At 39.4% G+C, this 15,680-nt stretch overlaps 1 protein-coding gene across 3 annotated transcripts in view; it reads left to right on the forward strand.

Moving 5' to 3' along the window:
* The first annotated feature begins 2,174 nt into the window (after positions 1-2,174).
* The window catches only part of CHM (CHM Rab escort protein), a 249,696-nt gene continuing 236,190 nt past the window's right edge, over positions 2,175-15,680 (forward strand). For 2 of the 3 annotated variants that reach the window (XM_061409549.1, XM_061409551.1), the window contains exon 1: positions 2,175-2,267. In XM_061409549.1, coding sequence (XP_061265533.1) covers positions 2,219-2,267 — 49 coding nt within the window. In that variant the 5' untranslated portion in view covers positions 2,175-2,218. The other variant, XM_061409550.1, reaches the window with a different exon arrangement.

A 15,680-nucleotide genomic window follows, 5' to 3' on the forward strand; every position in this document is an offset into this window, starting at 1 on the left:
TGTTTTTAACCACCCACCCATCTCCAAAATAGAGATTTTGGAAAGCTTCTTGCATTTCCTCTGGTAAATCTATTAAGTTTCATTTCCACTGCTGGTATTAAGAGTCTCACAGATCTCACAGTTACGGTCTATTTCACTTCTGATACTACTCAAAACTTTCTGTGTGTATCAAGGCAAATAGCAGAGTGATTTGCTAGACAATAATTTCCCTTTTCAGAGGAAACTCTATTACACAAAATATTCACCAGAGGACCCTATCACAAGAGTATTGTTCAATACAACAAGAGATTCCATAAGTGATATTAATACAACACTGTATAATGTTGCTAATGATTGTCACAAAACTCAACAAAGTGCAGCCAAAAACCCCAGTAAAATACAATTTTAAAGACTTTTCATGGAACTTAATGTGGTAACAAACATGTATTGAGCATCTTCAAAATATAAGATACATTCTAGTGATGGGCATCTATCAAGGTGAAGACCCAGTCCCTGTCTCTATAGTACTTACCATTAGGGGAATCAGGGCTAAGTTGTTCAGCAAACACTTACTGAATTCCTGCTATACACCAGGCTTGTGTTTGATGCAGGGGGTAAAAAGATAATTAAGGCACAACCTCTATCATTAGGGGCTTATAATTTAAGGTATGGTATATCTGGGTGTGTATTTTGAGGGCTATGTGTCCAGTATAGGAACCAACATAAACACAAATAATTTTCAGTGCAATATGGGAGGTTATGACAGAGTGGTAGCAAAATGTAGGGAAATTTAACCCAATATAGGGAAGAAATGCAGGGAGGAGGTGGTGGAAATGACTGACTGAGTCTTGGGGGTAAATGTTACCTGGAGAATGGGAAGATCATTCCATGCTGGAGGACAACGGTGTGACTGCGGAACTACAAACAGCTCAGAGGTCAGGCAGGTAGTGTAAGGAATGGTCCAACGCGGCACTTTCTTTGAATTATTTTGAAACTCTGGTAAAATAACTACACGATGAATTTCTGGGATCAAAAAAGTACCCTCCCTCACTCCCATGCATCTTCCCTCTCTTTTTTACTTTGGTATTATAAGACAGCTGCTGCTGCTGCTAAGTCGCTTCAGTCGTGTCCGACCCTGTGCGAACCCATAGATGGCAGCCCATCAGGTTCCCCGCCCCTGGGATTCTCCAGGCAAGAATACTGGAGTAGGTTGCCATTTCCTTCTCCGGTGCATGAAAGTGAAAAGTGAAAGGGAACTCGCTCTTCGTGTCCGATTCTTAGCGACCCTATGGACTGCAGCCTACCAGGCTCTTCCGTCCATGGGATTTTCCAGGCAGGAGTACTGAAGTAGGGTGCCAGCATTTTAAATAAGGGGGATGAGGGTACAGGTGGGAGGAGGCCGACCTTGAAAATACTCACGAGAGCTATATTAGCTGCTTGGCAGAGGCAATCTAACCCTCATCAAATACAATCACTTGAATACAAAGGCCACTTTACTTAGATCGTCTCTGTAGTACCTAATTGGGAAAATCTTGTATGAACTCCTTGTATACTTGTATGAAACCAGATTCAGTTAATGCCTATCAAGCAACTACTGTGCTTTCATTTTTCCCTTCTGCAACCAATATTAATATATAGCCAAGGTGGTTGTTTGGACTAACTAGAACAAATACAGATGCAGTAAGGTTCCATTCCGGCGAAGCTAGGGAGAGGTTTTTTGTGGATTTTTATTCGGGCGACAAAGACAAAAAAACCCGTAAGGAATAGAGTGTGAAGGTATTGGTGTGAAAAATTATGCTTTGGGGGCCAAAACGAAAGTATAGACACGCCAAAGGAAACAGTTTCCAGGCTGAAATGAAAATTTCCTTTGTTCACAGAGCAATTCCCTTTCAATTTCACTCCGCCCTCGTGTCTCCTAACAAATCTTGCTTCATCATTGTCAAGCAGTTCGCAGGTCTTCCCACCATTCATCTTAGCCATCAGAGTAAAAATCTACAACTCTTTTCTACCTCCAAACTCCAGGCTAAATGCGCTACTGTTCTCAGCCTGGAAAAGGAATGGAGCTTTTAACGTTCGATTAAAAAGTTTCAAATACAGTGCTGTAGCCTCCTACCGGGACCCACCACTCGAGAACTACAATGCCCAGAATGCACTGTTTCCCTTCCGCCATCTACCGCGGCAGGGCGGAACTTGATCTTATTTGCACAAGAAACAGTCACATGACACGTTTCCTGTCAAGATGGCGGATAATCTCCCTTCGGAGTTTGATGTGATCGTAATAGGGACGGGTATGTGTGGCTCTGATACTACCTGGACAAAGTGTAGGAAGTCTGTCCCATTCCTACCTTCTCTGTCAGGAGCGAGGGTCGGCGAGAAATGTTGGGGTCGAGTGTGGGAGGAAGGACGGAAAGGAAGTGAGGTAGTCTGGAGTCAACGCGGGACTTGGGCGCTCCAGGGAGGGGCTTGGACCCGCGGTGCATAGCGCCATTTGAGTAGGGGTCGATATGGTTGATGCCGATTGCTGAGGTTGGTTGCTGCGGGTGATTCCTGTAATTTTCTTAGAGGGAGGAGGGTTTGCAGTGTCAAGAGAACGGAGGGTGGGAATTTTATCAATGGAGACACCATGGCATGACATTATGATTTCCTCGTTGATTTCAAAGTGATATTCCCCATTATTTTGTCTCGCCATTTCATAGGAATTTTTCATATATTTATATAATCCTAGGGTTCAGTGGATCTCGGATACAGTTTGTTACTCAGTTGTTACCCATTTACGTTTAAATGTACTAAGGCGAGGAAGTGGATTATTTTCTGTTGTGTTGAGAAGCATGCCGCTGCTGCTACTGTTAACTCGTTTCAGTCGTGTCCGACTCTGTGCAACCCCATAAACAGCAGTCCACCAGGCTCCTCTGTCCCTGGGATTCTCCAGGCAAGAACGCTGGAGTGGGTTGCCATTTCCTTCTCCAATGCATGAACGTGAAAAGTGAAAGTGAAGTCTCTCAGTCCTGTCCGAGGTTGTAATTTGTTGAGGTAGCCATTATTCCTGCTTTATGGTGCTGAAAGAAACCATTTTGCTTTCTTCTACCCATCTATCTACCCACAGCTAAATGAGCTGAGAACAAGGTCTGTGAGTCCAGTTTTAGTGTGTGATCATATCTTTCTCTTGTTTGCCCATGGTTGATGCTTCATGTTTTGGGTGGTGCCAGAACTCCCTCTGCAGTTTCTAGTTGACAAATTACACGTACAACACGTGGCAGAAAACATTTGGAAAAGTTGTTATTTTGTTTTTCTTAACAGTGTAAAGGGTGAATTTTAGATGGGATGAAATAGTTTGTTGGGTGGGGTTTTGTCCTGTCTACAGAATGTGGTAGGCTGGAGAACCTCTGGTGAATGAGACCCTGTCCATTGTGTTAATAAATTCAGCTCATTGTCTTCTCAAACAGTAGGAGCAGCCATGTTTCCAGGTCGGGAGTAAAAATAACTACCTATTTTCGACTGATTATTTGCTAATCCGTGTGCTAAGCTCTTTACAAATCGTATGTAATCCTCATGACTTTGTTAGAGTAGGCATTTTCTACACTTTACAGAGGAGGAAAAAAAGCTTAAAAAGGTTGCAGTTTGCTCAAGATCACACTGCTGGTAAATTTCCAAAAGTCCATTGTATACTAAAAGGAGAATCAGTAGTTCTGACACTCAGAATTAAACCATATTAATTGAAATAACTGGGAAAACTTGGTTGTAGACCTTGCTTGGCCATTAACCAGCTGTGTGAATTTCTAGGGTTAGGAACTTAATCTCTCAGAGCCTATTTCCTTGGTTTTGAATATAGGCAGGATAAACTAAATAACCTTTCCAGTGTTGTCTAACAAAAAATTCACGTATTCTAGTTCTACATGGGTGATTGTTCTCAAAACAGTAAGGACATGTTTATTCTCAACCTGAGAATTGCATGGCTACAAATTACTTTGCTGTAACTGCTATGAACAGATCTTGGATGACAGCTGGAAGGAGTCAGTAGATTCTATTTATTCTCACCAGTCTATCTTAAAACTTAGAACAGTATCCATTTAAAATAGTTGTTATACCATACTTGGGTCCTGTGTTACTCCCTTTTTTTGTTGTACTTTGGAACTTAGGGTGTTTTAAAAATTACTTTGTATCATTAAAATATTGTTTCTTGATTCAAATTTAATTGAAAAGTGGCAATTCTTAAGTGCTGTTAATTATTATATAAGAAGTATTTTGCTCTCTAGTTCAGTTTGTAATATGGACTATATCCATCTTCTTGGAGTCTGTTATGATAGAGGTAGGAAGATTCTGTGAGTGATCCAGAAAATTGCATCAGGAAACATCTGGTGTATTTGGAAAAAGATTCATTTTAGACTTATTAATATGAGAGTAATGTTACTTCTCAAAGTATGGGAAGAACTTATTTGAGTTAGAGGTTTTCATATCACTTAGTGAACACTGTGTAACTTTTCAAGCACATTGTTTAAATTTATGATTTGAAGCTTTGTATGTAGATAAAAGTCATTCCCAAATAAATGAATTCAATAATTATAATCATTATTAAATAAGAGTGATTTTTAATGTGTTTGGAATATTTCTCTTCTGAAATAGTATGCTGAAAGTGGCCTTTAAGATATGTTTGCCTTACCAAGTATACTAGCTTGAGTCAGTCATAGAAAAATCAGTGTTTCAAAGATTCAGTTTTGATAACAAAAGCAGAAGTAATCATGCATGTATCAGAAACATGAAGAAATGGGCTATGAGATGCAGTTTTTCTTTTAGCAGATTTAGTTTCAGTTAAAATGTCATAAAGAAACAGTTGCTTTATCAAGTAAAATAACCTGTGGATAATATTTTAAATCCTTTTGGCCTTGACTAACTTGTTTTTCTTTTCATTCTTCATAATATAACATTTTCATTAAGGACATGTTTTGAAGAGATTATGGGAAAATAAAGATTTATATGCATTTTCTTAGTTAAGCCCATTTCCTCCTGATTACAAAATACAGGAAATAATCTCTCAAACACCTGAAAACAGAGGAATAAGATAAAGTACTTAAACTATGCAGAATATAGAAGAAACTGAAATAAGGAAGGAGGGCCAAATGGAGCCTCAAGGGAGAGGACAGAAATGGAATAGCAACTCCAGTATAAAATTAAAAAAAATTTTAAAAGTTAAAAAAAATAATGACAATTATCTTAAAAAAATAGATGTAGAGATGAGTGTCTAGAAAGTGGCCTTCAGTTTGGGTGCATGATTGTAATTTTTAAGACATTTGACATTTATAAAGACATTTGAATAATAACTTTGTAGGTTACAGAGAAGTATCATTGGTCGCAGGTTAAAAATCATCCTAGTCACATAATAACATAATAGCACCTCACTGGAGGTGACTTATCTGGCATCTTGTATAATCTGTAACCTGCAGCAGAGCCATCAATTCAACATAAGGGCAGGTGGGATGGAAGTTACAAGCATCATGGGATATTATTGGCATTCTTCTTGCATAGGGGAATCCCTCATTCTCTCACCGAGAGCATATTCATTCTTACTTTAGAAAATTCTAGCATGCTCAGAGCATATTAAGTCTTAGTCACTCAGTCGTGTCCATCTCTGTGACCCCTTGGACTGTAACCCACCAGGCTCCTCTGTTCATGGGATTTTCCAGGCAAGAATATTGGAGTGGGTTGGCATTTCTTCCTCCAGAGTAGACACAGGAGATGTTAACAACTGCTGCAAAAGCTGTGTTTGGAGGGTGTCATTAGACCTAAGTGACAGTTCATAGCCTAATGTGAAAGGGGAGAGACAAACACCTAAAATGCAAACCTACATCAGGCAACACAATGACCTGGGACCATTTGGCATAGTGACAGACTACACGGTTTTTAGAATAGTCAGCCCAGAATTACTGAGAACCTAGTCCCTGCCCTTGTGACGTTTACTGTGTTACCTATTCTGAGGAACTATTTGGGGTTCCTGACAGTCACATGCTCAGAGCTGTTCTAAGACAATGTGGGCCTTTCATTGCATCCTTCTTGTTTTCTGAAGACCACATAGAGATTCATTCAGCATCCCTTTCCTTTCTAAAGTGCATCACACATGTTATATTTTGGAGTTCTTCCCCTAAATGGACTGTCGAGTAGACTAACTTAAACATTTTTCCTGCAGAGGATAAACATGGATCCTTTTTATTTAATAATTTTATTGCTAAAGATTATGGGGAAAGAAATGAAATAAGAAAAATAACAAACATGGGGGAAATTACAGGGATATTGCTCGTAAATCCTGACTGCCTTGCTATATCAAGCTCAGCATAGTCCAGAATCAGTCATTGTGGCAGCCTGGCATAAAGGGAATCACTTAATCTTCCTTCTAGGTGACTTTGGGCAAGTTGCATAACATCTTGGAACATCAATTTGTTCATCTGTAAAGTGAGAGACTTGAATTAGGTGACCTCTAAGATAGGCATCTCCCAACTCTAAAATTTACCATTGTGTGTGCATAATTATGACACTGGGTCCTTGAGAAAAGACTAAATTTTATATAGCCCTCATTTGAAGTCAAGTCAGTGTTTTCAGAAATTTTTCTATCAAAGCAGCTTATAAAGAAGCATTTTTTTGGAAATGATAAACTGCTTTCATCAGGAAAGGTCATGTGGGTAGCACAGCTGAATTTCTTGATGTTCAGTCACTCAGTCGTGTCTGACTCTTTGCCACCCCATGGACTGCAGCACACCAGGCTTCCCTATCCATCACCAACTCCTGGAACTTGCTCAAACTCGTGTCCATAAGTTGGTGCTGCCATCCAACCATCTCATCCTCTGTCGTCCCCTTCTCCTCCTGCCTTCAATTTTTCCCAGCATCAAGGTCTTTTCTAATGAGTCAGTTCTTCTCATCAGGTGGCCAAAGTATTGGAGCTTCAGCTTCAGCATGTTCTTCCAATGAATATCCAGGATTGATTTCCTTTAGAATTGACAGGTTTGATCTCCTTGCAGTCCAAGGGACTCTCAAGAGTCTTCTCCAACAACACAGTTCAAAAGCATCAATTCTTCAGTGCTCAGCCTTCTTTATGGTCCAACTCTCACATCCATATATGACTAGTGGAAAAAACATAACTGACTAGATGGACCTTTATCGACAAAGTAATGTCTCTGCTTTTTAATATGCTGTCTAGGTTTCTCATAGCTTTTCTCCCAAGGAGCAAGGGTCTTGTAATTTCATGGCTGCAGTCACCATCCACAGTGATTTTTGAGCCCAAGAAAATAAAGTCTGTCACTGTTTACATTGTTTGCCCATCTATTTGCCATGTGGTGATGGGACCGGATGCCATGATCTTAGTTTTTTGAATGTTGAGTTTTAAGCCACCTTTTTCACTCTCCTCTTTCACCTTTATCAGAGAGGCTCTTTAGTTCCTCTTCTCTTTCTGCCATAAGGGTGGTTTCATCTGCATATTAGATGTTATTGATATTTCTCCCAGCAATCTTGATTCTAGCTTGTGCTTCTTCCAGCCTGGCATTTCGCATGAGGTACTCTGCATATAAGTTAAATAAACACAGTAACAATGTACAGCCATGATGTGCATCTTTCCCAATTTTGAACCAGTCCATTGTTTCGTGTCTGGTTCTAACTATTGCTTCTTGAAACATTGGGGGGCAGTAATGTTGTCGGGGGTATAGCTGAAACTGATTTTTACTAAATACCTGTTTATGCCAGACTTTCTGCCAAGTGATGTCTTATGTATGTGTATTATTTAGTCCATTCCTGGGATGCCAGTATCTGGTTCTAACATCAGAGGATGCCCATGCTTTTTTTTGCCTGTATTTCCCCAAATCCATGAACCTGTGGTCTAGAGCAGAGTTTTTTTTTTTTTTTTTTTTTTTGCAAGATGCCACCTATTTGTGGTCATGGAATCAATTCCAGCATTTAAAAAAAACAAAGGTGGAACAGAATATGTATTAGAATATATTATATGTAATAAGGATGAGTATAGTTTTATGGAATATATTTCATGTGTGTATCACTGAAGCACACCCACATACATATATTCATATATATTTAAGGGGAGTGGCTGAGGGCAAAAAGTTTAGAGAATATTGGTTAACTGAATAGTAGGAATGAAAGTAGTATTTTAAAAGTCCTTTTGTTTTATAAATGCTATACCATCCATATGTTCTGTTTACTTTGACATGTATGTATCTTATTTGAGAGCACTGTGTAGTGCAGCAGTCCCTGATCTTTTTGGCACCAGGGACCGATTTTGTGGAAAACATTTTTTCCATGGATGGGGGACAGGTTGGTTTGGGGATGATACAAGTGCATTACATTTATTGTGCACTTTATTTCAATTATTATTGCATCAGCTCCACCTCAGATCATCAGGCATTAGATCTCAGAGGTGGGATAACCTAATTTAGTGATTGACAGTGTGGCTCTGAAATTGGACAGACTGTGTGTGAATCAGTTATGAGTCTTGTGCCACCTTACACATGTTCTTTAATGTCTTAAGTTTCTTAGCTCTAAAAGAGAGTAAACCTCAGAGAGTTCTGTTGAGGATTTGGTGGAATAATTATTTAAAATGCTTAGTAGGTGTTCAGAAAACGTAGTTTAAATTTATAGCCCATTATCTCCTACTGAGGGGCTTTTATCACCACTGCTGTCAAGGAGTGAAGGCTTCCTTGGAAAGGCTCATGGTTTCCATGGAGAGCAGTGGAAAGATTCAGGTGTCTGAGTCATTGTCCTGCTCTTCTCACTGGCTGTTTGGTGGGAAAAACCTTTGTATGTCTCTTACCACTATTTCTATCAGACTTCTTAACTGATGATTTTCTTTCATTTTCTTTTACTCTGTTTTGTTCACCAGCTTGCATTATTTGTTGTTTTGCCTGACGGTTTTGAACAGGTTTATCTTGTTTGAGGCATAGTATGAAACTCTTGTCAGTGTAAAATGATGAAGAAACTAAAGAAAGCATACAGATTTTGCTGTTTGAAAAATGCTTTGCAATTCTTCAGCCATTTATTGATGGAGAAGTATGTCTTTTCTGTTGTCAATACCTAGAAAAGTAAAGGGAATTATATAACTGCAAAGCAGATTCTTTGGGAGAAGCTTACCCTTCTCTATAAATCATAAATTTGAACCAGTCACTCAGAGAGAGCTGCATCTGTAACCAGAGTTCTCTCTGCAGCATCATTTTCATCTCCCATGCCTCATGTCATTTTCTTGTTTCCTCCAGTGTTCTCATGATGTTTTGGGTAACTCAGGCTACAGCAATTAAAATCAAATACGGCTGCTCGCCATCACATTCTCATGTTTAACATAAAATCCCAATGCACAGAAACAATTATAATTCCATATAATTGACCTGTTACTCACGCTCTTAAGTTTCAGTGCAATCTTCTAACTGAAAAGTTAGGCTTTGTAACTACGTAAATAGTTTAAAATGGTCTATGTAAATGGTTTAAAACCTAGAACAGCTTAAAAGTCACTAACGCTTCTCAGTTTATATTCATATGTATATTACAAACTATATATATGTATATGTAAACATATATTATGCATAAGTGCTAGAGAGATTGGAAACATTTGGGGGATATTTAGTTGTAACAAACAAAATAGGGATACTTTTGAAAGATTGATTTGTTATCATTTTTGCTTTTCTGATAATCTTATTAAAAGGCAGTGTAAAAGATGAGAATTTATCACAGATATTGACTTCTCCAAGTGTGATTATGAGAGCTATTGTGTTATTCATAATGAGACTATTTAAAAACTAGTTTGAAAATAGGTGAAGAGACCAGGGGCAGGTTTGCCCGTGTGGTGCTTCACAAGGGTATTTGATCTTATATTGGATTTTTACCAAGAGTTTAAGTGAATAATGTCATACCGTTTGACTGATTTCATTTATATCACATTTATAAAAGTACCAGTATCTGCTTTTTCTCCTAAGTAGTGTTCATACATATCTTTTTTGTCCAGCCCAGTGTTCATGTTGAGTTACAGTGGCTTTTGGTTAATGGTAATTTTAGTCATTTTGTATTGCTTTGAACTGTTTTGGGTCATGTATCTGTGATCTGAATTTGCATATTTGTTAAACTGCTTTTCAATATATGCATTTAAAATAATTGTGATGGAAAAGCTTGCACAAAGTAAAGTGTAGTGATATAACATTTTACATACAGATATCAGGCATATTAGGAAGATGCTGAGTTGTGTTCTAATCCTTAGTTTTCTATATTACTTTGGTATGAGCTAAGCTAAATAGATGACAGAAAATTAAATTTAGTATATACAACACACTGTTAGACAAATGTATGAAATTATTTCTAGCATTTGTTATATACTGAGTACTATATTAAGCCCGTAAAGTGCATTATCTTATCTGATTATCACGGTAACCTTGTCTGTTGCTAGATGCTTATTGTTATCTCCATTTTACAAATGTGGAACCTAAGACTTAGTTAAGTTTGACTGAGGTCAGACTGTTAAGACTGAAGTTCCTCTGGCTAGGTGTTGTTAGACTGAACTGGTTGTATTTTTCCATGTGAAAAAATACCTTATATTGTCAAGGTTAGATTATTGTGCTATAGTTTCAGTTCAGTTCAGTTCAGTCGCTCAGTCGTGGCAATTGCTTCATTTTGGGGGGTTACTATTGTTGACACTAAAGTCCTGATGCCAGAGAAGCCTTGTGATGTTAACTGCTTATTATAGACAACATCATGATGTCTGTTGTCATCTTGCAAACATTTTGAGTAAGGCGAACCTAATGACCTGGTTGTATTTATCCCTTAAAACTGAAAAAACAGAGTCAGCCACTGAAGTAGTGGCAAGAAATGGGGTCAGAGAATACAGTCATATTTCTACTTGAAAATCTGTGTCCCTAGGAATTATTCACTGATTACAAGATACATAATTTTCAACAGAAATAAAATCATTGTTAGAAATGCCCTATGGGTTATTTGTGTGTGTGCAAGGGTTTGCCATTTTGTCATTTAAAATTTCTTTTTTAGTTTTATGTGCTTGTAAATTAAGTTTTCAAGATCAAGTATGGGACTCATTGTTCTGTTCATGAAGCTTTTTTTTTTTTTTGGGTTGGTTGGTTCTTTTGGTTCCTATAATTGTCAACAGTTGTCAGCATTTACAGTGGATTCATCCTATTAATAATTGACAGAGTGGATGTGATAATATCTTTTCCCTCCAAGGACCCTGTCATTAACAAATAATAATAATAATAACTAACACTTTTATGTCTATATTTCCAGACCATTTCGCACTTTGTGTGTATAGATGTGTGTATGCTATTCTATTTTTCACATCACAGTGTTATGAATATCATTTCATAATAACCAAATCTTCATCCTCAGTGTCTTAAAAAGATAACTTCTTATTTGGAGATAAGTTTAGATTCACATGCAGTTGTAGGAAATAGTATAGAAAGATCGTGTATATATTTCATCCAGCATTCCCCAGTGGTAGTAACATCTTGGATAAATACATGTGATATAAACAGATAATTGACCTTATGAAATGACCTTATTTATTGACTGTGCCAAAGCTTTTGACTGTGTGGATCACAATAAACTGTGGAACATTCTGAAAGATGGTAATACCAGACCACCTGACCTGCCTCTTGAGAAACCTATATGGAGGTCAGAAAGCAACAGTTAGAACTGGACATGGAACATTTGGAACTGGTTCCAAATAGGAAAAGGAGTATGTCCAGGCTGTATATTGTCACCCTGCTTATTTAACTTATATGCAGAGTACATCATGAGAAATGCTGGGCTATAAGAAGCACAAGCTGGAATCAAGATTGCCAGGAGAAATATCAATGACCTCAGATATGCAGATGATACCACCCTTACGGCAGAAAGTGAAGAGCAACTCAAAAGCCTCTTGATGAAAGTGAAAGAGGAGAGTGAAAAAGTTGGCTTAAAGCTCAACATTCAGAAAACGAAGATCATGGTATCTGGTCCCATCACTTCATAAGAAATAGATGGGGAAACAGTGGAAACAGTGTCAAACTGAATTTTTTGGGGCTCCAAAATCACTGCAGATGGTGACTGCAGCCATGAAATTAAAAGACGCTGCCTCCTTGGAAGGAAAGTTATGACCAACCTAGATAGCATATTCAAAAGCAGAGACATACTTTGCCAACAAAGGTCCGTCTAGTCAAGGCTGTGGTTTTACCAGTGGTCATGTATGGATGTGAGAGTTGGACTGTGAATAAAGCTGAGGGCAGAATTGATGCTTTTGAACTGTGGTATTGGAGAAGACTCTTGAGAGTCCCTTGGACTGCAAGGAGGTCCAACCAGTCCATGCTAAAGGAGATTAGTCCTGGGTATTCATTGGGAGGACTGATGCTAAAGCTGAAATTCCAATACTTGGGCCACCTCATGTAAAGTGTTGACTCACTGGAAAAGACCCTGATGCTGGGTGGGGTTGGGGGCAGGAGGAGAAGGGGACGACAGAGGATGAGATGGCTGGATGGCATCACTGACTTGATGGACATGACATTGAGTAAACTCTGGGAGTTTGTGATGGACAGGGAGGCCTGGCGTGCTGCGATTCATGGGGTTGCAAAGAGTCTGACACAACTGAGTGACTGAACTGAACTGAATGACCTTATTCAGATGTCACCAGTCAAACATATACTTGTGTGTGTGTTCAATTCTGTGTAATTTTATCACATGTGTGGATTGTTGTCAAATCCAGATACAAGACAGTTTCATCATAGTCTCTCATAATATCTTTTTATAGCCACGAACGCTTCCCTCCTTCCTACATCTCTAAATCCTGCTGCTTCTGCTGCTGCTGCTAAGTCACTTCAGTCGTGTCCAACTGTGTCCTACCCCATATATGGCAGCCCACCAGGCTGCCCCGTCCCTGGGATTGTCTAGGCAAGAGCACTGAAGTGGGTTGCCATTTCCTTCTCCTAAGCATGAAAGTGAAAAGTGAAAGTGAAGTCGCTCGGTCGTTTCCGACTCTTAGCGACCCCATGGACTGCAGCCAACCAGGCTCCTCCATCCATGTGGTTTTCCAGGCAAGAGTACTGGAGTGGGTGCGATTGCTTTCTCCGCTCTAAACCTGGCAACCCTTTATCTGTTCTTAACTTCTATGATTATGTCACTTCTAGTTCACTTCACTTCAGTCACTCAGTCGTGTCCTACTCTTTGAGACCACAGGAACTGCAGCACGTCAGGCCTCCCTGTCCATCACCAGCTCCCGGAGTTTACGCAAACTCACATCGATAGAGTCAGTGATGCTGTCCAGCCATCTCATCCTCTGTCGTCCCGTTTCCCTCCTGCCCCCAGTCCCTCCCAGCATCAGAGTCTTTTCCAATGAGTCAACTCTTCACATGAGGTGGCCAAAGTATTGGAGTTTCAGCTTTAGCATCATTCCTTCCAAAGAAATCCCAGGGCTGATCTCCTTCAGAATGGACTGGTTGGATCTCCTTGTAGTCCAAGGGACTCTGAAGAGTCTTTTCCAACACCACAGTACAAAAGCATCAGTTCTTCGGTGCTCAGCTTTATTCACAGTCCAACTCTCACATCCATAAATGACTACTGGAAAAACCATAGCCTTGACTAGATGGACCTTTGTTTGCAAAGTAATGTGTCTGCTTTTGAATATGCTATCTAGGTTGGTCATAACTTTCCTTCCAAGAAGTAAGAGTCTTTTAATTTCATGGCTGCAGTCACCATCTGCAGTGATGTTAGAGCCCAGAAAAATAAAGTCTGACACTGTTTCCACTGTTTCCCCATCTATTTCCCATGAAATGATGGGACCGGATGCCATGATCTTCGTTTTCTGAATGTTGAGCTTTAAGCCAACTTTTTCACTCTCCTCTTTCACTTTCAATAAGAGGCTTTTTAGTTCCTCTTCAGTTTCTGCCATAAGGGTGGTGTCATCTGCATATCTGAGGTTATTGATATTTTTCCCGGCAATGTTGATATCCGACTGTGCTTCTTCCAGCCCAGCATTTCTCATGATGTACTCTGCATAGAAGTTAAATAAGCAGGGTGACAATATACAGCCTTGACGTACTCCTTTTCCTATTTGGAACCAGTCTGTTGTTCCATGTGAGTTCTAACTGTTGCTCCTGACCTGCATATAGGTTTCTCAAGAGGCAGGTCAGGTGGTCTGGTATTCCCATCTCTTTCAGAATGCTCCACAGTTTATCGTGATCCACACAGTCAAAGACTTTGGCATAGTCAATAAAGCAGAATTAAATGTTTTTTTTCTGGAACTCTCTTGCTTTATCGATGATCCAGCAGATGTTTGCAATTTGATCTCTGTTTCCTCTGCCTTTTCTAAAACCAGCTTGAACATCTGAAAGTTCACGGTTCATTTATTGCTCAAGCCTGGCTTGGAGAATTTTGAGCATTACTTTACTAGCATGTGAGATGAGTGCAGTTGTGCGATAGTTTGAGCATTCTTTGGCATTGCCTTTCTTTGGGATTGGAATGAAAACTGACCTTTTCCAGTCCTGTGGCCACTGCTGAGTTTTCCAAATTTGCTGGCATATTGAGTGCAGCACTTTCACAGCATCATCTTTCAGGATTTGAAATAGTTCAACTGGAATTCCAGCACCTCCACTAGCTTTGTTCGTAGTGATGCTTTCTAAGGCCCACTTGGCTTCACATTCCAGGATGTCTGGCTCTAAGTGAGTGATCACACCATCGTGATTATCTGGCTCGTGAAGATCTTTTTTGTACAGTTCTTCTGTGTATTCTTGCCACCTCTTATTTATATCTTCTGCTTCTGTTAGGTCCATACCATTTCTGTCCTTTATCGAGCCCATCGTGGCATGAAATGTTCCCTTGGTATCTCTAATTTTCTTGAAGAGATCTCTAGTCTTTCCCATTCTGTTGTTTTCCTCTATTTCTTTGCATTGATCACTGAGGAAGGCTTTCTTATCACTTCTTGCTATTCTTTGGAACTGTGCATTCAGATGCTTATATCTTTCCTTTTCTCCTTTGCTTTTCACTTCTCTTATTTTCACAGCTATTTGTAAGGCCTCACCAGACAGCCATTTTGCTTTTCTGAATTTCTTTTCCATGGGGATGGTGTTCATCTCTGTCTCCCGTAGAATGTTACGAACCTCCGTCCATAGTTCATCAGATGCTGTATCTATCAGATCTATTCCCTTAAATCTATTTCTCACTTCCACTGTATAATCATAAGGGATTTCATTTAGTTCATACCTGAATGGTGTAGTGGTTTTCCCTACTTTCTTCAATTTAAGTCAGAATTTGGCAATGCAGAGTGCATGATCTGAGCTACAGTCAGCTCCTGGTCTTGTTTTTGATGACTGTATAGAGCTTTCCATCTTTGTCTGCAAAGAATATAATCAGTCTGATTTTGGTGTTGACCATCTGGTGATGTCCATGTATAGAGTCTTCTCTTGTGTTGTTGGAAGAGGTTGTTTGCTATGACCAGTGTGTTCTCTTGGCAAAACTCTATTAGCCTTTGTCCTGCTTCATTCTGTATTCCAAGGCCAAATTTGCCTGTTACTCCAGGTGTTCTTGACTTCCTACTTTTGCATTCCAGTCCCCTATAATGAAAAGGACATCTTTTTTGGGTGCTCACAGAATGCAGTCCACTGAAGAAGGGAATGACAAACCACTTCAGTATTCTTACCTTGAGAACCCCATGAGCAGTATGAGAAGGCAAAATGATAGGATACTGAAAGAGGAAG

Source organism: Bos javanicus, chromosome X, assembly GCF_032452875.1.
Source record: "Bos javanicus breed banteng chromosome X, ARS-OSU_banteng_1.0, whole genome shotgun sequence".
Taxonomy (NCBI): Eukaryota; Metazoa; Chordata; class Mammalia; order Artiodactyla; family Bovidae; genus Bos; species Bos javanicus.